Source organism: Phocoena sinus, chromosome 20 (genome assembly GCF_008692025.1).
Source record: "Phocoena sinus isolate mPhoSin1 chromosome 20, mPhoSin1.pri, whole genome shotgun sequence".
Classification (NCBI taxonomy): domain Eukaryota; kingdom Metazoa; phylum Chordata; class Mammalia; order Artiodactyla; family Phocoenidae; genus Phocoena; species Phocoena sinus.
This window is the reverse complement of record NC_045782.1, coordinates 47,746,280-47,771,585: the sequence shown is the minus strand read 5'-3', so window position 1 is coordinate 47,771,585 and position 25,306 is coordinate 47,746,280. Positions and strand designations below refer to the sequence as shown.

Below are 25,306 nucleotides of genomic sequence, written 5' to 3'. Positions count from 1 at the left end.
AGGAAGATGCACTGATTCAAGTATGTAGTTGATAACTTTTCCCAAACTGATCAGACCCAGATCAAGAAACAATATTATCAGCGGCCTGGAAGCCCATCTTGTCTCTTGTCACCTTCTAGTCACCCAGGCCCTGGGCTCCACTGTATTGACAGCGCCTGTTATCTCCGCTGATTTTGCATGTTATCTAAATGGGAGCATTCAGGAGGCACCATAGGCCTTTTGGGGGAGGGACATCATAGAAGTATTATTTTAGAAGGATGCACTCTGCTGGTCTGTTGAGAGGAGACAGGTCAGTGGGTTGAGGAGACAGGGCAGTGAGCCCTACTGCGCTCCCTGGCCTCTGCCCTCTGCTCTCTGCAGCGTCTTCAGGAGCTGGCTGGGAGCAGGGAGTCTCAGTAGTGTCAACGTGAGGTGCTGCTGGTTGGACCGATACAGTCGTAGCTGATGGTTGTAGTGACCATCACGTAGTGACCAACGTAGTTGCAATGATGGGGCACAGGGTCTTTTGAAGGAAAATTGGATAGGACATGGTAGTCGGGTTGTATAAATGTGAAGAAGATGGGGAGGTGAAAAAGGCTCCACTTTTTGGGCTGGCTGAATGCCAGCACCCCCAGGAACCTTTGTGACCTTGGACTAAGTCATTTGACTGCTTTAAGCTTCAGCTTTCTCTTCTTTGTTATGAGGTGGGTTGGACTAAGTCCATGTCATTGTGAAGTTCTAAGCGTTATGAAATACAGAGGGTTATGCTGAAAAGCTTGCAGGCAGGGAGATTTATCAAGAGCTAAAATTTTATACAAATGCCAATTACCATCTACTTTTCTTTCCATCCATCTATCCACCCACCCACCCACTGACTCACTCACTAATTCACTTCGTTCATTAAGTAGAAACCCGTGAAGGCATTAGAAGAGAAGTGTTTCATTAAGACAGAACTACAATTTTAAATTTATGTTCTGTCCACTTCACCCTACATCAGATTGATAACATTGTCAGCAGTATCCACCCAGGAATTTAATTTTAGTTTACTTAAGTTATTTAGTTGTTTATTTTAGTAAATGTAGTATTAAATGCACCATTTTAGTCGTCCTCATTCTTTCCCTCTCTTCACCTCCCCTCTCCCACTCACTGTCATATTCTTGGGAGGAAACCATAAAACTAATTGACCGCAGGGATTCCCAGTGGGTGGGATGTGACGGCCTCACTTAGTTGATCACAGCCTGATGGTTTGCCGGTAGCTGCCCCTGCTCCTCCCTTGGGTGGTGGTATTTTGATCCGAGACCAGGGGAAGAAGAGTGGGTGCTGCTGTCGGCCGCCACTACTGACGAGGCTCCAGTGTCTGTTGGGCCGTCGGTGAGGTGCACAGAGAAGTGTGGCGTGCCTCTCTCCAGCTCCCACATGCTTTCCACATGCCCTTGCTGGGAACAATGCGGGGAGGAAGGGGCAGGTGGGGGCCTGGGCTTTCCAGAGGGTGAAGTCCGAGGAGGAGGTGTAGTTTTCGTCCTCCCTGCACTCTGGGCCTTTGGAACTCCCTCCCTTCCCTTTGCCTTTGTCGTGGTTCTTTAGAGGATGTGCCTAAGAGCTGCCACTGATCAATGTGATTCCTGGGCAGGCCTTTATCTTTTTACAGAGAAGGCCACTTCTGTTCTCTTAGCCATAGGTTGCCTATGGCCAGAGTGCTGACCACAAGGGCACTGCATGGAAGTGTGGATGCATGAATTAGATGCATTCAGACCAGCTCTGACATTTACTCTGTTGGTCATCATTCACAGGACATGACCAGCTATTTGATGGCTTCAATTTGTTGAAGCTGTTTTCTGCTTCCCTTTGCTTTGGTTCCCTTTGCTCTGTTTCCCTTCCCTATGCACTTAGGTGGCCCTTAATTTTAACTTTTCAGATCCCAATTCATTCCTGTCTCTTGCCAGTCTTGTGATTCAGATTAGAGCAGCATTGATTGCTGTCATTATAATTCTTTTGAGACCTTAACACTCTGTTCCTGCCATATCAGAGAGAGCTAAAGATTAACATCTAATTTCTTTAGTTATAGATTAAAACAAGTTTACCATAATTCTTCCAGATAAGTTAGTTACAACCCAATTTTCACCAGGTTTCCCTCAGCCAGAGCTGCTCATCAGGTCACTGGCCTCTTCTGAAGCTATTGAATTAGACTTTCCAGGGTGGGGCCTGGCATCTCTATGAAGAGTCCTTGATGACTTTGACATGTCCATGGTAAAGGCCCCTTCCAACTCCAAAGTCCTGTTACTTAATTTTATAATTCATTTTTGTGTTATTTTTATCAAGGTAACATATGCATATCTTAAAATTCGAATAGTACTAAAAGGTAGATTAAGAAAGAGCTCTGTCCTGCTCCCACCCTTCCCAGAGGGGCTACTCTGATTGAGTCCTTTCTTGTCTATACATATATATATAACCTTTTCCCCTGTAGTTACAAATTTGCTAAATTTTCTGTGAACTTATGAGTTTATTTTATTTTTTACATATATTCCAGTACATCTGTCAAATGCTATCAATATTTTTTCCAGTGCTCAGATAATCTGTTACTTTTTTAAAAAACACTCCTCTGGCTCCTGTTGGGCTCCTTGGTCTCTGGATCTGGTACACGGGTGACTTGTGTTTTTTCTTTTTCTGTTTCTCACTGTCTCTCTCTCTCATTTCCTGGATCCTTTGTTGCCTTCTTTTGTGGCCTGTTTCCCAAGAAGAGGAACATGAGATACAGGTTTTGTGTTTACATGTCTGAAAAGACCTGTATTTTACCCTCAGATTTGAATATCAGGTTGAAATTATTTTCACAGAGGATTTGAAGGCATTGCTCTATTTTGTCCAGCTTATAATGCTGTTGGGAAATCCAGAGCTTTTCCCATTCCTGATTCTGTGTTTGTGATCTGATTTTTCTCTATGGATTTTTCTTTGTCTTTCTTTTTTTTTTTTTTGCGGTGCCATGCGGCTTGTGGGATCTTAGTTCCCTGACCAGGGATCGAACCCAGACCCCGGCAGTGAGAGTCCTAACTACTGGACTGCCAGGGAATTCCCTGTCTTTTGTTTTTTAACAATTGGATTATGATGCGTCAGGGTGTCCTTGGGTTAATCCTGTTTGTGGTTCACTGAGCTTCTGGAATCTGTTAGTTTACATCGCTGACCAAATTGGGGAAGTTAACAGGCATTATATCTTCAACTACTTTTTGAGCTCTGCACTTACTTTTCTCTTTCTGAGACTCTGATGACACTAACATTAGACCTTTTGTTATTGTCCCCCAGTCCCTTTAGGCTCCTTTCTTGGGAGTCATTCCATTTCTACAAAGAGGAATCTCGAATTCTCTACCAGGGCGGGATTGTTCAGCGGTGGCCAGGAGGAGAGGAGAGATTAGCTGATATACTTTGTGGAAGATAGTATTTGAGAGGGATAGTATATTGAGAGGGAGAGTTGGGGCAGAGTTAGTATTAATACATGGAAAACAAGGAGACTGAAAAACAATTCAAGAAAGATGTCATTTTCATATACTACTTGGCTCAGCATTGAATAATATTTCCATAGGCATGACTAATGTAAAACACTGAATATTAATTTAATAAAAATGTGATGTGGTTATGTTGGGAGAATAGGGAATGGGGGAGTGGGATGGTGGCTGAAGAGAGGACAGTTCTGTCCTCTGAGAAGTGAGGCTTGGGATGTGGATGGAGGGGTGTAAGGTCGGATCTTAACAAACGGCACCACGAAACAGAGGAAAGCTTCAAGTGAGCTTTATTAGGGAGCGCTCCCGGGCGAGGTTCATTGGTCCGAGAGAAAGGGGGCCAGAGAAGTCGTGCCCGGGCGAGGGTTGGGCAAGATTTTATAGGGGAAGAAGGGAAAGGGGTGTGGTGAATCTGGGAGGGCGCAGGGTATTCCTTATTTGGTGGTCTTTTCGGGTATCCTGGGGGACCGTTAGTCCCACCCCTCGAAAGGCGGGAAGGCTGGGCTGGTTTCAAAATCCCCAGGTCAGTTCCTGGAACTGGGTGGTCCGGAATGTCTCCAGGGCAGTTTCTGGAACTGGGTGGTCCGGAGAATTTCGTTCTGATGCAACCTGTGGATCTGATTGTGTTCCCCTGCCTCGGGCCAGTTGGCCTTACAGAGGGCCACGACTGCTGCTCTTTTGTTGAAAGCCTTGTGATGCTATCTGCCTTAAGCCAAGTATATATGTATAACTTTGAGTTTAAAGAAGCCCATGGGAATGCTCTGGTTAAAAGGGAGAGGCTGAATATCCTAGAGCATGGAGTTTAGTGTCTGAGAAAGTGGAACGATCTGGAATCCAGAACATAGAGTGGAAGAATTAGTCACAGTTTGGAGAATTAGATAAAAGACGTAGGTATTCTACCTATCCAGTAGTCTAACCTCTTCCTTTGAAAAAAATGCTTTCTGATTGAAATTAGAGACACTGTTGAAAACAGTTTCCTACAGCTGTTAAAGTGTGGTTTGTGGACCACTGGGGGTTCCTGAGACCCCTTCAAGGATCCACGGGGTTGAGACTATTTTGTAATAACATTAAGATGTTACTGGCCTCTCACTCCCTCTTGCGAGAGCACCGGAATCACAACTAACTGCTGAACAGTCATCGACAGGAAGACACTGGAACGCACCAAAAAAGATATCCCACATCCAAAGACAAAGGGGAAACCACAATGAGATGGTAGGAGGGGTGCAATCACAATAAAATCAAATCCCATAACTGCTGGGTGGTTGACTCACAAACTGGAGAACACTTATACCACAGAAATCCACCCACTGGAGTGAAGGTTCTGAGCCCCACGTCAGGCTTCCCAACCTGGGGTCTGGCCACGGGAGGAGAAATTCCTAGAGAATCAGACTTTGAAGGCTAGTGGGATTTGATTGCAGGACTTTGACAGGACTGGGGGAAACAGAGACTCCACTCTTGGAGGGCACACACAAAGTAGTGTGTGCACCGGGACCCAGGGGAAGGAGCAGTGACCCCATAGGAGACTGAACCGGACCTACCTGCTAGTGTTGGAGGGTCTCCTGCAGAGGCAGGGGGTGGCTGTGGCTCACCGTGGGACATTGGCAGCAGAAGTTCTGGGAAGTACTCCTTGGCATGAGCCCTCCCAGAGTCCACCATTAGCCCCACCAAAGAGCCTGGTAGGCTCCAGTGCTGGGTCGCCTCAGGCCAAACAGCCAACAGGGAGGGAACTCAGCCCCACCCATCAGCAGACGAGTGGATTAAAGTTTTACTGAGCTCTGCCCACCAGAGCAACAGCCAGCTCTACCCACCACCAGTCCCTCTCATCAGGAAGCTTGCACAAGCCTCTTAGATAGCCTCATCCACCAGAGGGCAGACAGCAGAAGCAAGAAGAGCTACAATTCTGCAGCCTGTGGAAGGAAAACCACATTCACAGGAAGATAGACAAAATGAAAAGGCAGAGGACTTTGTACCAGATGAAGGAACAAGATAAAACCCCAGAAAAACAACTAAATGAAGTGGAGATAGGCAACCTTCCAGAAAAAGAATTCAGAATAGTGATAGTGAAGATGATCCAGGACCTCGGAAAAAGAATGGAGGCAAAGATGGGGAAGATGCAAGAAATGTTTAACAAAGACCTAGAAGAATTAAAGAACAAACACCTAGAAGAATTAAAGAACAAACAGAGATGAACAATACAATAGCTGAAATGAAAAATATACTAGAAGGAACCAGTAGCAGAATAACTGAGGCAGAAGAACGGATAAGTGACCTGGAAGACAGAATGGTGGAATTCATTGCCGTGGAACAGGATAAAGAAAGAAGAATGCAAAGAAATGAAGACATCCTAAGAGACCTCTGGGACAATATTAAATGCACCAACATTCACATTATAGGGGTCCCAGAAGGAGAAGAGAGAGAGAAAGGACCCGAGAAAATATTTGAAGAGATTATAGTCGAAAAGTTCCCTAACATGGGAAATGAAATAGCCACCCAAGTCCAGGAAGCACAGAGAGTCCCAGGCAGGATAAACCCAAGGAGAAACACACTGAGACACTCAGTCATCAAACTGACAAAAATTAAAGACAAAGAAAAATTATTGAAAGCAACAAGGGAAAAATGACAACATACAGGGGAACTCCCATAAGGTTAACAGCTGGTGTCTCAGCAGAAACTCTACAAGCCAGAAGGGAGTGGCACGATATATTTAAAGTGATGAAAGGGAAGAACCTACAACCAAGATTACTCTACCCAGCAAGGATCTTATTCATATTTGACAGAGAAATCAAAAGTTTTACACACAAGCAAATGCTAAGAGAATTCAGCACTACCAAACCAGCTCTACAGCAAATGCTAAAGGAACTTCTCTAAGTGGGAAACACAAGAGAAGAAAAGAACCTACAAAAACAAACCAGTAACAATTAAGAAAATGGTAATAGGAACATACATATCGATAATTACCTTAAACATGAATGGATTAAATGCTTCAACCAAAAGACACAGGCTCGCTGAATGGGTACCAAAACAAAACCCATATATATACTGCCTACAAGAGACCCACTTCAGACCTAGGGACACATACAGACTGAAAGTGAGGGGATGGAAAAAGATATTCCATGCAAATGGAAATCAAAAGAAAGCTGGAGTAGGAATACTCATATCAGATAAAATAGACTTTAAAATAAACAATGTTCCAAGAGACAAGGAAGGACACTGCATAATGATCAAGGGATCAATCCAAGAAGAAGATATAACAATTATAAATATATATGCACGCAACATAGGAGCACCTCAATACATAAGGCAACTGCTAACAGCTATAAAAGAGGAAATCGACAATAACACAATAATAGTGGGGGACTTTTAACACCTCACTTACACCGATGGACAGATCATCCAGACAGAAAATTAATGAAACACAAGCTTTAAATGACACAATACACCAGATAGATTTAATTGACATTTATAGGACATTCCATCCTATAATGTCCTATATTACACTTTCTTCTCAAGTGCACACGGAACATTCTCCAGGATAGATTACATCTTGGGTCACAAATCAAGCCTTAGTAAATTTAAGAAAATTGAAATCATATCAAGCATCTTCTCTGAGCACAGTGCTATGAGATTAGAAAGCAATTACAGGGAAAGAAACATAAAAAAACACAAACACGTGGTGGGTAAACAATGTGTTACTAAATAACCAAGAGATCACTGAAGAAATCAAAGAGGAACTCAAAAAATGCCTAGAGACAAATTACAATGAAAACACAACGATCCAAAACCCATGGGATGCGGCAAAAGCAGTTCTAAGAGAGAAGTTTATAGCAATATGACCCAACCTCAAGAAACAAGAAAAATCTCAAACAATGTAACCTTACACCTAAATGCACTAGAGAAAGAAGAACAAACAAAACCCAAAATTAGTAGAAGGAAAGAAATCATAAAGATCAGGCAGAAATAAATGAAATAGAAACAAAGAAAATAATAGCAAAGATCAATAAAACTAAAAGCTGGTTCTTTGAGAAGATAAACAAAATAGATAACCCTTTAGCCAGACTCATCAAGAAAAAGAGGGAGAGGACTCAAATCAATAAAATTAGAAATGAAAAAGGAGAAGTGGGGCTTCCCTCGTGGCGCAGTGGTTGAGAGTCCGCCTGCCGATGCAGGGGACACGGGTTCGTGCCCCGGTCCGGAAAGATCCCACATGCCGCAGAGCAGCTGGGCCCATGAGCCATGGCCACTGAGCCTGCACGTCCGGAGCCTGTGCTCCACAACGGGAGAGGCCACAACAGTGAGAGGCTCGCGTACCACAAAAAAAAAAAAAGGAGAAGTTACAATGGACACCACAGAAATACAAAGCATCATAAGAGACTACTACAAGCAACTCTATACCAATAAAATGGACAACCTGGAAGAAATGGACAAATTCTTAGAAAGGTGTAACCTTCCAAGACTGTACCAGGAAGATATAGAAAATATAAACAGACCAATCACAAGTAATGAAATTGAAACTGTGATTAAAAAAAACTTACAACAAACAAAAGTCCAGGACCAGTGGCTTCACAGATGAATTCTATCAAACATTTAGAGAAGAGCTAACACCCATCCTTCTCAAACTCTTCCCAAAAATTGCAGAGGAAAGAACACTCCCAAACTCATTCTCCAAGGCCACCATCACCCTTATACCAAAACCAGACAAAGATACTACAAAAAAAGAAAATTACAGACCAATATCACTGATGAATATAGATGCAAAAATCCTCAACAAAATACTAGGAAAGAGAATCCAACAACACATTAAAAGGATCATTCACCATGATCAAGTGGGATTTCTTCCAGGGATGCAGGATTCTTCAATGTACGCAAATCAATCAGCGTGATACACCATATTAACAACTTGAAGATGAAAAACCAGATGATCATCTCAATAGATGCAGAAAAAGCTTTTGACAAAATTCAACACCCATTTATGATAAAAACTCTCCAGAAAGTGGGCATAGAGGGAACCTACCTCAACATAATAAAGGCCATATACCACAAACCCACAGCAAACATCATTCTCAATGGTGAAAAACTGAAAGCATTTCCTCTAAGATCAGGAACGAGACAAGGATGTCCACTCTCGCCACTATTATTCAACATAGTTTTGTAAGTCCTAGCCACGGCAATCAGAGAAGAAAAAGAAATAAAAGGAATACAAATTGGAAAAGAAGAAGTACAACTGTCACTGTTTGCAGATGACATGATACTATACATAGAGAATCCTAACGATGCCACCAGAAAACTAGAGATAATCAATGAATTTGGTAAAGTTGCAGGATACAAAATTAATGCACAGAAATCTCTTGCATTCCTATACACTAATGATGAAAAGTCCGAAAGAGAAATTAAGGAAACAATCCCATTCACCATTGCAACAAAAAGAATAAAATACCTAGGAATAAACCTACCTAAGGAGGTAAAAGACCTGTACTCAGAGAACTATAAGGCACTGATGAAAGAAATCAAAGATGACACAAACAGATGGATATACCATGTTCTTGGATTGGAAGAATCAATATTGTGAAAATGACTATACTATCCAAAGCAATCTACAGATTCAATGCAATCAACCCCTATCAAATTACCAGTGGCATTTTTTACAGAACTAGAACAAAAAAATCTTAAAATTTGTATGGAGACACAAATAGCCAAAGCAGTCTTGAGGGGAAAAAGTGGAGCTGGAGGAGTCAGGAGTCAGACTCCTGACTTCAGACTATACTACAAAGCTACAGTAATCAAGACAATATGATACTGGCACAAAAACAGAAATATAAGATCAATGGAACAGGATAGAAAGCCTAGAGATAAACCCACACACCTGTGGTTAACTAATCTATGACAAAGGAGGCAAGGATATACAATGGAGAAAATACAGTCTCTTCAATAAGTGGTGCTGGGAACACTGGACAGCTACATGTAAAAGAATGAAATTAGAACACTCCCTAACACCATACACAAAAATAAACTCAAAATGGATTCAAGACCTAAATGTAAGACCAGACACTATAAAACTCTTAGAGGAAAACATAGGAAGAACACTCTTTGACATAAATCACAGCGAGATCTTTTTTGATCCACCTCCTAGAGTAATGGAAATAAAAACAAAAATAAACAAATGGGATCTAATGAAACTTAAAATCTTTTGCAAAGCAAAGGAAACTATAAGCAAGACAAAAATCAACCCTCAGAATGGGAGAAAGTATTTGCAAACAAATCAACGGGCAAAGGATTAATCTCCAAAATATATAAACAGCTCATGCAGCTCAATATTAAAGAAACAAACAACCCAATCAAAAAATGGGCACAAGACCTAAATAGACATTTCTCCAAAGAAGACATACAATGGCCAAGAAGCACATGAAAAGCTGCTCAACATCACTAATTATTAGAGAAATGCAAATCAAAACTACAGTGAGGTATCACCTCACACTAGTTAGAATGGGCATCATCAGAAAATCTACAAACAACAAATGCTGGAGAGGGTGTAGAGAAAAGGGAATCCTCTTGAACCGTTGGTGGGAATGTAAGTTGATATAGCCACCATGGAGAACAGTATGGAGGTTCCTTAAAGAACTAAAAACAGAATTACCATATGACCCAGCAATCCCACTACTGGGCATATACCCTGAGAAAACCATCACTCAAAAAGACACATGCGGGCTTCCCTGGTGGCGCAGTGGTTGGGAGTCCACCTGCCGACTCAGGGGACACGGGATCGTGCCCCAGTCCGGGAGGATCCCACGTGCTGTGGAGCGGCTGGGCCCGTGAGCCATGGCCGCTGAGCCTGCGCGTCCGGAGCCTGTGCTCCGCAGCGGGAGAGGCCACGACAGTGAGAGGCCCACGTACCGCAAAAAAAAAAAAAAAAAAAAAAAGACACATGCACCCCAATGTTCATTGCAGCACTATTTACAACAGCCAGGTCATGGAAGCAACCTAAATGCCCATCGACAGATGAATGGATAAAGAAGATGTGGTTCCTATGTGCAATGGAATATTACTCAGCCGTAAAAAGGAACGAAATTGGGTCATTTGTAGAGACGTGGATGGATCTAGAGACTCATACAGAGTGTATTACTTTTAAATGAATAAAGATATATTTTAAAAATTTCTCATCTAAATTTTGAATATAGTAAATGCCGATAGGTACAACCACATAAACAAAAGTTCTTTGGGACACTCCACGATTTTAGAGTGTGAAAAGGACTCAAGACCAAATAAATTTCAGGACTTGCTGGTCTAGAGTTATTTGCTCTAGAAGCTCCTCCTGAAGTGAATAGGTAAACCCAGAATGAATAGGTGTACAGGACCCCTTGTCCACAGGGTGGGTCTCTGTTTCCACAGAATCACAGCCTGGGCCTGAATAGGAGCACAAGATAAAGCAGTAAGAGGGCAAGAGAACCATAGGTGCTGAAATAACAAACGTGGATGAAAGGAAACAATCACGGGGCCAGTGATGTTAATTAAAACAATTTTCTCTAGAAAGGTGAAGAGTTGTGGCTTTTCAGTCTATTCGGGTGCCTTAGTGGTTCCATAAGTCTGGCTAAACACAGGTAAACCTCAAGCCCTGTTGTGTTGTCTTTAGTCAGAGGTGACTTTGAAGTGACTTGTGTGAGAGGAAACTCTGAAAGAGAGATTTAGCAAGGAGGAAATGCACAAATAAAGAACTTTCTCCTTCTCATTGCTTTCCCAGATCCTCTGTCAATGGGTCCTCAGAAAGCCCTGGAAACCATTGGTGCGAATTTACAGAAGCAGTACGAGAACTGGCAGCCAAGGGTAAGTTCTTTATGTGCTTTCCTTTTTCTTTCTTACGGGGAAATTTAGTTTCTTGATTTTAAACAATCTTTGAATCCAGATCCTCACCTCATATAATCCAGTGATTGGACACTCCCCGTGGCAGGCTTGCAACCCCTTTCTGTCTGTTGATGTGCTCCATGGATTCATAATGAAGCACATGCCCTAGTGTGAGCCATTAATTGGATGGTCTGTTATTTATTTTGCCTACGCTTTCCCCTGAAATATTTGGAAAAGAAAAAGTATTTTTCATGTTACTCTTAAGTCGCGGTTTTTATTTTACACAGGAAATGTATTTTCAGTCATTTTCTGCAACCTCAACTACTTAGAGCTATTTCTCCCGTCTTCAATTTTCAAATAGTTGAGGAAAAAAGCAGTCAACATTCAAAAGGTGACACCTGTTATATGCTTTGCCTTTGATTCAAAAGGTAAGGTTCTTTTTAGGGAGTCAGTTACCAGTTACTGTGTCTTTTGTTGCCTATATCTTACCATTTTAAAAAAAGAAAAGTGGTATAGAATATAACAACTCTGTCAGATTGCCTTTAGATCTTAAGTTATTTGTAAACCGCCCGAAGACATATTTTATTTAGTCTTTCTCATTAACTAGTTTGAGGATTTAATAATTCTAATAGAAAATTAGAAATCTGAGGTGTTTATGGAGGTGCCTTTCCATACAGCTTTGTGTGATGCTGGTTCTGGAATTATCTACAGGACGTGACAAGGAGGGGGTGGTGAGCAGGTGGCCTTGCCGGCATGCCTCCCATGGATCTTTGCTTCTCCTTTTCGGGCGTAAGCCTAATGGGAATGTCTTGGAGAACCAGCAAACACTTGCCTGTCTGGGATTTTCGTTCGTGGATTATTTATCCACATGATCTGGATTTAGGAATTCTTCATGGATTATTTACATTCCAAGAGAAGAGAATGGCCAGGAATAAATTTGTTCCTGCCTGTGATGGTGCCCTTGGTAATTTTTTACTGTTGCTTATGGTGCCAGGTGACTAATGTCACAAAATATCTCTGTGCCGCTGCTGTGTCCTTGTGCTTTGCATTTCTAACTTTTCAAGTCAGTAGTAATGGACTCTTGTCCTTCCTTCCCCCCTCCCCTCCCCTCCCCTCCCCTCCCCTCCCTTCTTTCTTTCCTTCCTTCCTTCCTTCCTTCCTACCTTCCTCCCTCCCTCCCTTCCTTCTGCGTGGCATGTGGGATCTTAGTTCTCTGACTGGGGATTGAACCTGCGCCCCCTACAGTGGAAGCGTGGAATCTTAACCACTGGACCGCCAGGGAAGTCCTTGGACTCTTGTTCTTTAGAAGGCAGTTTCTTAGTGGAGATTTTCATCGATGTCTAAAGGCTTTGCTTTTTCCTCCCTCGAATTTGTTACCTCTTGGTGGTTTATGTAAAAATTCAGTAGCATTTTTCTTGAGAGTACAGTGTGTTTGGGGCTTGGATGAGGACCAGAAAGATATTTAGATGGTGTGTTCCTTTAAAAATAGTTGAGATGCCCCATGTTATCAGTAGAAAATAGTTTCCTTGAGGACTTTGAAGGTACTCCAGGCTAGACAGGCACTTAGGGGTGAGTGAGAGGCGTAGACAGACCTTATCGTCCACGTGGGGCAACGTGCACAGGTAATACCGGAAGACACGATGTCACTGGCAGATGGAAGGTTGAGAACCAGCACTACTAAAATTTAAAAGAATGCCTTTCTGACTTAGCTACTTCTGACCATCCTCTGGGTTTGACTTTATGCTTTTGCTCTTTGCTAGACACATTTGTTTAAAAAAGAACGTGACCAGATCTACTGATTGAATTCTTCATAGGAAGGGTCTCTGCTGTTTTAATTACTTTCTTCCTTTTAAAGAATTATTATATAGAAGATACAGTCTTTTAGAATGCGTATTTAGTATATCAAGACATTATATGTTCATTACATTTGGTGTGATGTGTAATTTTTGTGCGTGTGTATGTGTGCTAAGAGTTGATTTACTGCTAGCTTTATTATTAGTTTAGCTTGGTAGGTATTAGTAAGTTCATGCTAGCTGACAGTAAATGGAATCTTCTACACTGGGATTATTATTATTTTTAATCTAAATTTCTGTCTATGAGCAGATCTCTTCCATGCTATCAGGAAGAGGCATTAGCATGTAAGGCAGGTAACATTATATAGAGAGAAATGATTGCAGATCCAAAAATGACAGTGTAGAATCACATATAGGACAGAGAAATTACCTTCCCAGGATAGTGGGAGGGCTAACTTTGTGTGGCCAGTAGCAGTACAAAGGAGTATAGTCCTCTGGGTAGACGGTTGTTAGTCTGAGAAAATTTGTTAAAGTTAGTGGGATTTCAAGAACAGATCTATAATGTAATTTTTTGAAGGAGAGAGAGTTCAAAGGGCTGATGAGGGAGAATGTTTACAGATTATTGGATGCCTAGGAAAAGGTGCCAGCATACCAGTGTGGGGTGGGATTCCATCTGGGTTGGTTTATAAAGTAGAATTGGAATAAAGTACCAGCTATAGCCTAGAAAGAAGCAGTTCCTGCAGACAGGGTGAGATCTTTTGCCTGCATTCAGGAAGCAGACACAACAATGAATCCTTAATATTTTCTTTTTTGAATGCCAAGACCATTACATTCATTTTTAAGTACTATAAAAATGTTTAAAATGTTGCTGCTACAGACTCTTAGTGGGACTTATGTATTTCAGAGACAAGCCTAAGGTAACAGTGCAGCGGGATGCCTGACTGGCTCGCTGGTATCAGTCATGGGGCTGTGCAGTATTCACTGGGCAATAATGGCACATGTCCTGGTGCAAGTGCACACTTCTCTGTTCTGCACCCCTTCACGTGGGTTACGGGAGAGGGAGGGAGGCCTGGCATCCGATGGTGTGGTTTTCAGAGTGTGGCAGCCTCATGCTTCCTCATAGAGTTTGCACAAAACGTGAGGCAGTCACCAAGCTCAGATGTTTGTGCATGGGCACCTGGTTCCTAACTATAAATCAGGGTCCTTTGAAACATTGCAGAGCAAAACACACACCACTTCATTGCACTCTACAGGGCTCTCGAGTTTTCTGCAGTAATAAAGAGAGGTTGGTTGCATCTGCAATAAAACAATGGGAACGTTATTAACTTTCTAGACCTGTGATGTAGATACCCATAGATCTGGTTTTCTCTCTCTGTGTCCTGTACTGCAAGACTCACAAAGCGTGGGCCACTGGAAATAAGGTCATTTTCATTAGTGTTTGCAGAAATCTTTGCATGCCTCCACGTTGCCATGGATGGGAGCAGGCTGGGGAATCCTGTGACTTCCATCTCGTCCAGGGAGTGCAGAAAATCAACCACTGAAAACCTGTCAGCATCATAAGAGTGATACCTTGATGAGCTGATATCCTTCCTGGTGTTAAAATCCTTCTGGTTTTCCCTCTTTACTTTTCTAGCTTTAACTATTAAAGATTAAACATTTTGATAAAGGTGATTTGGGGTCAAGAAGGAGTTTAGAGAAACCATGACGATGATGTTTTTTTCTGAAGCTGCCAGACTATCTGGCCCAGGTTTCCTTGACGGGCCGATTGAGCCCTTTTCTAAATAATTTATCAGTTTACCATGAGTGAAATATTTCTTCTGATTAAATTTAAGACTTTGCCTTATTACCTTGTAGGTACATAAATTTGTGTTTCTGCGGGAGATTGAAGGAAAAATGCCAACTGTTGTTTCAGCTGAAAATCCTGCAGTTAAATAAACCTCACTCAGTTCAACATAAGTCTTAACTGAAAGTTTTATTGGGAGATGGGAGCAGGAGATTATAAAGCTGAGCGTCTACAGTGAAGAATTTATCTTTTTAAGACTTACTAACAAATTGGGGGTTCTGGCAGTTTAGTACAGGGTGTGATTTAGGGGCTGGGGCTGGTGGAAGATGGCAAACAAAAGGTCTTGTCTCTCCGTTGTTCTTTCCCCAAAGAGTTTCCAAGCCACCAGCGAAGCCACAGCACCTTTCCTTGGGCTGAAATGCGGTTCTCCTGGGTGGCTTGAAAACAAATGTAATGGGAATATCGATAACTTCCTAAGGTAGGTGAAGACATTTGGCAAGACTTCCACTGCCGGCAGGTGTCTGAAGTGACCCTGACTGAGCCCATTTTGTCCGGTATGCATGTCCACGAAAGGGGACGGAAAGTGCCCTTTGGCACCTTGCTGTGATGCGCCCTCCTCCAGCCAGGCCTCGGGCGGCCCATACAGTGGCTGTGGGGGAAGCCGAGGTGCTGGACAGCCTCAGTTAATCCTCACGGGACCAATCTTAGTTACCACATGCAGGACATTTGGTGCATTGCATGTAGCAGGTTCTCAATTTCAGCCTTCCCTTCAGTTCATCATGCCTCTCAAGTCTCTGTCAAGCGGTCAAGGGATGAAAGTTGGTTTTACCGTTAGACAGATGCGTTTTCACAGAGTTTCCTGCTAAGTGGAATATGTGTAGGGACAGGTGTCTTCCTGAAACAAAGCAAGCCTTTCACCACCCGGTCCATCATCAGAGCAGAAATAATTGTTGCATTTTAATTTAAGTGACAATCACCCTTTCCTTCGTATTGATCACAGAGTCGTCTGCATCCTCTCAGAGCATGCGCGAATGAACTGCAGTGACGATTCTACCTCACGGTGGGAGGAGAGAGTTTGAGCAGGAAGCCGGTTGCCAGGGCCAGTGGACAACTTCGTTTGTGTTTTGGGCATTTGCCAGCTCATCCTTTGGGTTTAGGTACAGCTGCTGTTTGCAGACCCTAACACTTCTGTGCAGCAGTGTCTCCTGGTGGGGTTGTGGTTAGGATTCTGGAGTCAGGCTCCTTGCCTCCTCCCAAAAATGTGCCTGACAGCTCAACCTGCCCACCCCAAGGAGAGGGAACCCCATGGCCTCTAGACAAGCTGCCAGGCACTTGGGATTGACCGTAGAATTGGTGGGTGTTAGGGAACGGGCTCTCAGTCCGGTTTGCTTGGTCGGGCTTTGGAGCCCACTGCACTGCTGGGTGACTTGCCACTGCTGGCCTCCTTCCTGGGGTGGTCACGGTGCTTGTGACTCACAGGCTGTGGCACCTGAGCAGCAGGTATTGTTAATACAGACAACTCTCCTTACCCGCCCCCTTCAGTGCTTTGGAATGCGTTCTCTACAGGGATGCAGCAAAGAACCTTACGCAAGTGGGTTCTCCCTTTTCTTGGGATTTTCAGAGTCAAATGTAGAAACTCGAGGAAGAAACCAAGTTTGCCCTAGGACTGTGTTTCCCACCTGGGAGGTGGTCCAAAGAGATCTGTAGAATAGACCAAGGTGGATTGTTTCTTGTAGTGACGCTGCTTGGGGCGGTCACGTTATGACCCAAGTCCCAAATTGACATTGCAGTTCAGCCAGTGAAAATGGCCCTGTGAGGGAGATCGAGAGCCCTCCTAATGCCATTGTCACACTGTCATTCGCATTCTCCTGTCCCCTAGGCCAGCCAACTCCCCCTCTTCTTGCCTTTACCAGCCCTTTCCTTTCCTTGGGTCCTAAGGTTGGGCTTGTTTGTGTTTTTGTGACAAACTGCAAATAAGGACTCATAGCCAAAGGCAGAATTGTGGATGGATGGCTCACAGTTTACATAATTCAGTAGCTGCTGTGAAGCACTTTGCATCCTGTACTCATTAAATTTGCATGACATTGTAGACAAAGTCTTCTGGTCTTCTTGGGGTTAACTGTTACGTTTTCACAGTTTCACTTAATTGCTTTCTGCCCGGAATGTTAAGATTTGTACCTGTGACAAACATTTTATTTATATTTTGCTCTGGCCTTGACAGTGTTCCCAGACTTCATCTTTACCCCTCTTTTCAATCACTGCTCACCTGACAGCTTTTCCATGTACCAGGTTCAGTGAGAATTCTGATGTATGCTCATCAGCTGGAAGTCTTTTCTTTAGCCCTGCCCACACACCTCCGTCTTGCCCTGTCCCCAGAGTCCAAGGTATTGGAAACAGCCTCTGGATGTGGAGTTTAGATTCTGAAGCATCTTAGCCAAACTCCCCTACTAAATCCATCTCTGACTGCTTTTCCTAAGAGAGCATAAAGACCTGGCCATCCCTCCGCCAACCCTCAGAGCAGCTCAGAGGTCTGACCTGGGCATTCTTTTAAAAACACAATAAGCACATTAAAATAGAAGAAGGAAATCATTTTGCAGCCCATCTGGAGGATGAATAGCCTATTGGGACTAGAAGAACTCTGGCTCTTTCTGGGGAGGGGTGAGTTCACGGCCTGGTAACCAGGCAGAGAACCTGGGCTTGTTGGATTTTGGCTTTGCTACTTCCTAGAAATGTAACTTTGAGAAGTTGCTACTTAACTTTTAGGATTTGTTAAGTGTGGGCTTCCCCGGTGACACAGTGGTTAATAATCTGCCTGCCAACGCAGGGGACACAGGTTCGAGTGCTGGTCCAGGAAGATCCCACATGCTGCGGAGCAACTAAGCCCATGCGCCACAACTACTGAGCCTGCACTCTAGAGCCCGCGAGCCACAGCTACTGAAGGCCACGTGCCTAGAGCCCGTGCTCCACAACAAGAGAAGCCACCGCAATGAGAAGCTTGTGCACCACAACGAAGAGTAGCCCCCGCTCGCCACAACTAGAGAAAGCCTGCGCGCAGCAAGGAAGACCCAACACAGCCAAAAATAAATAAATAAAACAAATTAAAAAAAAAAAAAAAGATTTGTAAGTGTGAAAGGAGGGTTAATGGGGAAAGTGTCTGCACCAGGAGGGGCCACAGTGCTATGGGCAGATCCCTACTTTCCATGAGAGTTGCAGGCCCTCTCTGTGAAGTGCACCCCCCAGGGGCACACCTTCTCTCCAGCTCCCCGCTCCTGCCTAACCACCTCTGTTCCCTGCTCTCCTCTATGAACTGACCTACTTGAAGGGTTGTATTTTTAGAGACAAATACAGGCTTAACTCTGTCCTTAACTAGCCTCTCCAGGTCGTTGTCTCTCATCTTCACGTTCCTTTTAACAAGACAGTTATCTCTGTGTGTGTGACAAATTGCAAATGAGGACCAAATGCTGTCAGTTTGAAACTAAGACTGCAGCTCAGATGTCTGGCATTCACAGATTTCATGTGCAGGGCTGGTTTCCTGAGTTAACCTGGAGGCCCAAGATGCAGGGCTCTGTGTAAACAGCTCTGGAGGACGTGTGAGGATGGAAATAAAGATGTCTGAGGAAGTGCTGGTTCTAAGTCAGAAAGTAGAAGATGTGGTGCTTTAAAGAATGGAATGTGAAACTTGGAGATGGCAAGGAGCCCACCGTATGCTCACCATGTGTAACTGTGAAGAGTTGTCAAATTATATTCCAGTCAAATGAGAGAGTGCTGATCAAGGGGGAAATGAGAATGGATTGGAGGGGAATGGCCACTTCTCTTTATACTTGATTTCATTTTACAGGGGAAACTGTATGTCTCAGTGATATTCGTGAGTTGGGGCTTCACAATGGTTTCTGGACACCCCCTCTTAAATGTCAAGGAGTTACTTGTTGGTGTGATATATAATGGAGATTTAAAAAAATTAAGAAGAAGTTCGCATAGCATAAAATTATAAATGGGATCATACACTATGTGGCCTTATGTGTCTGACTTCTTCCACTTAGCATGATGTTTTCAAGATTCATCCATGTGCTTCATGTTGTTGTATGTATCAGTAATTCAGTCCTTTTTATAGGTGAATTACATTCCATTGGCTGAATAGACCACACTTTGTTTATCCATCTGTTGATGGACATTTGGGTTGTATCTGCCTTCTGGCTATTATGAATAATGCTGCTGTGAACAGGATGTAAAGCACATGGCCCAGCCAGGAGGGTTATATAGGACTTGTGTCAGTGTCATCAAGGAAGTTTCTCTTTTAAAGGGCTGCATGTAGGGCAGGTTCCTTGATAGATTTTTATAACTAAGATTTTATAACTAGATTTTTTTTTTTTTTTTTTTTTTTTTAAATATTTTTATTTATTTATTTATGGCTGTGTTGGGTCTTCGTTTCTGTGTGAGGGCTTTCTCTAGTTGTGGCAAGCGGGGGCCACTCTTCATCGCGGTGCGCTGGCCTCTCACTGTCGCGGCCTCTCTTGCTGCGGAGCACAGGCTCCAGACGCGCAGGCTCAGTAATTGTGGCTCACAGGTCCAGTTGCTCTGCGGCATGTGGGATCTTCCCAGACCAGGGCTCGAACCCGTGTCCCCTGCATTGGCAGGCAGATTCTCAACCACTGCGCCACCAGGGAAGCCCTATAACTAGATTTTATAACTAAGCTTTGTTTTGATTAAAATTTGGCTAAAAAGCCAAATTTCAATAAAATTCAAGGAGAGATCATAAATGATTGAGGAGAAATAGCTCAAGATTTGAGGAAATTGAAAGCATCATCAAGGAGTGCTTTGCAAAACGTTGCAAATAAATTGGAAAACCTGTATGAAAGGCATAATTTTCTAGGAAAATCAAATGGCCATAATTGACCTCAGAAAAGATAGAAACTCAAAATGAATCAATAAATGTAGAAGAAATTGAGAATGTTGTCACAGGGGTCTTCTCCCACTCCTCCTCCCTCCAAAAGATTTCAAACTTTGGAGGAACACAGAATTCTAAGGCTATTTGACTTCTATTATGAGAAGATACTGAAATATGCTAAGTTTAAAAAGCAAAGCACAAAATAAAATGTATTCAGCAGTCTTAGAATATGCATATGTAACTTACAGAAATTCAGCTGTTTCTTCTTGTCAGATTAATAGTGTAGGTGTGTGTGACATCTGTGTACATGGATGTGTTCGTGTATATGTATGAGTAGGTAGGTTGGTTGGTCGCTTGATCTGCCCATCCTTCCACTTGTTCAAGTGCCCTGGAGTGAACATAATGGGAGATGAGCCTGTGGCTCCCTTAGTTGTTCACTGTTTCCACTTGCCTTGTGACATCTTGCTGTGTTGCTTAATTCTAGTCCCACCAACATGTAGTTACACAGATAATCCCTGAAATGATGCACAAAACATTTGTCACGGTGAGTTTCGGGTAGATGCAGAAGAAGACTTTTACCCTAAATCCCATACACCTTGCATTTAAAAATCATGACTATGTATGACTTTAATAATAGACATCTGATTTAAAATACCTGTTCTCCAAGTATCACTTCGTGTAGGAATGAGACTGTGAGGCAGAAGGACCCACATGTTACCGGCCTGGGTTGTGGAATCCACATGCAGTACGTTCTGCCACTTCTGTCCTCTCTTGTTTCCATGCATTGTGTGTGTGTGATGTAAGCAGCTAGAGAAGCTATTGCCCGAGGCCTTCCTTCAGCCATTTTTGCCTTGGGGTCAGCTTTTGTTACTCTCCCTTCCACAGAGTTGACTTGAGTCTGTCAGAGATGGCTGGTCCCTCTGTCTGTAGGACCAACTGCAGTGAGAGCTGTTTAGTGGGGAGCACCGCCCAGAGGGCAGCAGCCTGAGGGCAGCGCCATCTTTGCAGTCACCACCCTGAGGCAGTGGGGGGCAGGTGGAAGGGTCTCTGCTCAGCAAACCTGTTCCCTTTGATTTTGTTTACCAGCTCCATGCATTAAAGTAGCTAAGCTTATTAGGGGCATTTAACCCAAGAAAAACAACAAATGGTGAGAAATCAGTTTGTCTTAGTGGAAGGAAAAGTGTTATATTGAATACTCTAAGGAAAAAAAAAGATAAACATCTTGAAAAAAATAAACATCGGTTATGTATAGCACCTTAACTGTTAATGTGAGGGATCCTGTAGTCAGAAGATAACAGCCTGTCTTAAAGGGGTTTACAACCCAAAGAATAGAGATGGCTAATCATCTTAAAATTAGATACTTGTACCTGTCCAAGTGGTCCCGGTGCTTTGGGGGTGTGTACATGCAGTGTAGACTCCAGCTGGCTGTGGGTCACAGGTGTGTGAGGGGCCACTTTGGGGCTGAATGCAAGTGTGAGGGCGACACTTCTTTAATAATTATAGGTTCTTGGTATAGCCTCAAATGAGAGGACATAGTGGTTTTACTTATAATTTTAATATTTTCATCATTGTTAAAAGTCACTGTTTTTAATACATAAAAAGTAGGTAAGTGAACACCCAATTCATTGACGAAGAGAGTTGCAGGTAATGGAAGTGACCATTAGTATACTGTCCTCTTTTCAGGAAGATGACCATCTAACTAGTGGTGTCTGTACTTTTCCATACTCATCCTAGAGTTGCAGATGTGGAACTCAGAGGGAGAGCGATCTGGGTGGGGTAGCTTAGTGTGGGGAAAGGGTGTTCCTGCCTTCATTGCCGTAAAGAAATTTCTTGTTTTACAAAGCTGCTCTTTAATTAATGTACTTAGTGATAACTCCCTAACAGTTAACACAGGCATTTGCCTGGGAGTCAGGAGACCTGTTTTAATTGTGCTGAATACTTGCGACCTTGGATAAATCTCTAAAATTCATTTCAGCTTTAAAATGCTCTCGCTCTAACAAGAGTTTATTCTTATCTATTTAATGAGACAGAATAGTCTGTATTAGCGATTAAAGTCAGATGATCTTTTTAGAGGCAATCATTTTGGACAGCATTGGGTCTGATTTCTGCAGGACACACAGGAGTAGGAGATAGGGATTATATAGTTCCTCTCAGTGTTTTAGTCGTCTTGAAGATTAGAAGCTCCTTTATTTTTAAAACTCTACTATTCCTTGTTTTAATTTGAGTATGTTTCTACTCAGCTGAGTATGTTTCTACTCAGCCGATACGAAAATTTTCACCTTTTAAACTGAGGGAGAAAAAACAGAGCGATTGACCGGGGACCTTGTGGAATTCCATTGGGCTTGTAAGGGAGGGCTTCGGGCTGGTGGGCCTGTGGGGGACCTTGGAGACTGTTGATGGCAGGAGGGGACTCCAGGAAAGAGCAGGCCCTAGCTTTGCAAAGGAACATTTGAGAGTGCGCCTAGGGCCACAGCAGGGATGTCTGCCTCTGAAGGAAGAAGGAATCCAGGTTTTTAATATCTTGGGGCCTGATCTTTTATTCCTTTGGCTGTTGTCTTGGTCTGTCAGGACTTTTGTTTTGAAGCCAGAGGAAGCAGCTGACTTGCCCTCATATCCCCAAAGCACTCAGTAGGGGTTCAAATGAATGAGTAAAGGATGGGCTAGTCTTAGTTTACTAGGGTGACCTGAGGCTGGTTCTGTCAAGCTGCCCTCTCCTCCACCTGGCCCGTCTGAGGTGCAGCCAGGAGTGTAGCTGCCCTAGGAGGCCCTGAGCGCACAGGCTTTCTGGAGGCTGCATTCACCTACCGAGTTACAGGGCTTTCTTGTCTTTTAATGGGAATGTTTAGTCTGTTTTCATTTAATGTAATTAACAACACATCTGGGTTTAAGTCTACCATTTCATTGTTTATTTTATTTTTGTCTCACCTGGTTTTATTGCTTTTTTCTCCTTTTTTGACTTCTTTTGTAGCAATCAGGTTTTATAATATCATCCCATCGTCCCCTTCTGTTAGTGACACACTGCAGACTGTATGAGCTATGTGTTGATATGTCAGCTTACGTGTTGGTTTAGTGTAGCTCTAGAGGTCTCTGCACACGAGGATTTTAAGTTAGTGCTTCTACCACTTTTCATACAGTGCAGGAACCCCAAAACATCACACCTCCCGCCTTTACTCACGTTCCCCGACTGTGATGTCAGTGTCATGTGTTTTAGTTCTATGTTTATTTTAACCCTACAAGACAGTAGTGTTGTTTTATACACTCAATATTTATTTAGATATACCCATTTATTTACCCTTTCTGACACTCTTTATTCCTTCCTGCATTTCTGTCCTTCTGCCAGGGGTCATTCTCCTTCAACCTGAAAAACTTTCTTTAATGTTTCTTTTAGCACGAGTCTGCTGGAAACAAATTTATTTAGTTTCTCTTCGTCTGGAAATGTTTTACTTTTACCTGTGTTTGAGTTTTGAAGGCTATCTTTGCTGGGCACAGAATTCTATAGCAATTTCTTTCTTTTGGTGTAAAGGGGTGTTTTTTTGTTTGTTTGTTTTGGTTTTTAGTTTTTGTTTTCAGTTTAAACAAGTTTAAAAGTGTTTCTCCCTCATCTTCAGGCTTCTGTCCTTTCTGTTAAAAAGTTGGCTGTGAATCTTAATATTTGTCCTTTGAAGGTAAACCCCCACCCCCCCGCCCCGACTTAAAAGCTTCTTTCTTAGTTTTCATCATTTCACTACAGTGTTCTTGGGGTGGTTTACTGCGTCTTTATCCTGTTTGGTGCTTCTTGACCCTGTGGCTTAATGTTTTTCGTTAGTATCACTTCAAATGCCACCTCTGTCTCTTCTCTCCTGGAACTCGAATAAGAGTATGTTAGGCTTTTTCTCTGTGTCCTGTATGTTTCTTACATTCTGTTCAGTTCTGGATATTGCCTGCTGACCTGTTTTATAGCTCTCAAATCCTCTTTTTTATGGAGTCTAATCTGCTATTTAGCAGACATACCAAATTCTTGATTATATTTTTTTATTCCATAATTTCCACTTGATTCTTAATGATTCCTGGTCTCTGGTGAAAATATCCTTCCACCTTGTAACCTATTTTCATGAAGATATCAGCTGTCAATTCTAAGGTGCCTATTCTCTTCACATTAACATCTCTGGAATCGGGATGTGTGTCATAATCAGTGCTGACACGGGTATGGACTCCGGGGTGTGACTGGACAGGGGTCAGTCGGTCAACTACCTGTAAGGCCCACTTGTGCAGAAGATAGGAGTCCCGGATGACGAACGCAAAGGACAGAATCAGATCCCCTGAATGGGGGTCTGTGACCTGGAAGACCCCCAGAGACCGCCATGGAGATGTCACACCCCCCTGCCCATGGTCGACGGGGTGACACTGAGTGAAATTGTGTGTGTCGATGGCTCTGAGGGGCAAATTGGTGCAGAGAATGGGCTTCTGAGCGTGAAGGAAAGTGTGGGAATACCCGAGTCAGTGGCTGTGGCTTATTTTTTCTTTACGTATCCATACAACGGTGATAAATGATAAACCTGTCCGATTCAGTTTACAGTAGCTCTTTCACGAAGTATCAGGTGTAATTTCCAGGTGATGAGAAAGTGTCGTACTACGTTGAGTAGGGAGCATCTTCCCTTCGTGATGCATGAAGCAGTGGCACGTCTTTCAGTCTGTAGCTTCTTAGACTCTATGAAGAAAGAACATCTATTTGATATAAATACAACCACACCCCTTGAGGAGCCGAGCTGGGAGAGGGGCTCCGTGAAGTTTAATGATGCGGGGAGCCCCTCTCCACCGTGGCCACCGGCGGCATCCCCTTGTGCATACATGGGTGCCAGTCCGTCACGTCCCTCCTGAGGTGCGAATGCCTCCATCTCTGCCACACTCGCAGTCAGTGAGGGAGGCGCACTTGAGCGTCCTGTCGCTCTGGAGTCCCTTGCTCTTGCTCCCCAGACCGCCTCAGCCCAGCCTTCCCACTGCCGTGACACCAGCGCCCTCATCTTCTCCCGCCCCCCTCCCCCAGGTACCTCAAGGTCAGTCTTGTTCCAGTGCCGCTTACTCGCCTCCTGCTTACAACAAACAAGTCAAAACACAATCACATTCCGCCCCCACCCCAGCCACCCTCTGGTCTGGCGTTCCTCCCTGCCAGCCCGCCGCCTGCGGGAGGGTGTTTGTCCCTCTCACCCCCGTCTGCCTCTCCCCAGTTCCTCTGCTACCTGCTCATCCTTCGCACGGTTCTAAGGCGGCTGCTTACCCACCTGGCTTAAGCCTCTCTTCTTCATGCGTCTTCTGTGTCAGCCCTGGGCTCTGGAGCTCCAGAGCAGGAATGGAGATGGTGATGGTTAGGGATCGGGGGTGGCCGACTTGGAGATCTGGGGGAGATTGGAAGGGACTTGCGCTGAGTCAGGGTTGCTCCTGGAGTCTTCAGCTAGACGGATTGGGAGGGCAGAGTGGTTCCGAGTCATGGCACGAGGGGGCCAGCAAGAGACTCCAGGTGTGTCTCAGGGGAGGTGGGAGCTCTCCTCAGGGAGAGCTGAATGGGGGC

General features: G+C 43.6%; 1 protein-coding gene across 2 annotated transcripts in view; it reads left to right on the top strand.

The window, feature by feature from the left end:
- RPTOR (regulatory associated protein of MTOR complex 1) overlaps nt 1–25,306 on the top strand; it is a 345,465-nt gene that overhangs the window by 82,914 nt on the left and 237,245 nt on the right. For both annotated transcript variants that reach the window (XM_032616711.1, XM_032616710.1), the window contains exon 3: nt 11,200–11,282. In XM_032616711.1, the coding sequence (XP_032472602.1) occupies nt 11,200–11,282 (83 nt within the window). The remainder of the gene's footprint in view (nt 1–11,199; nt 11,283–25,306) is intronic.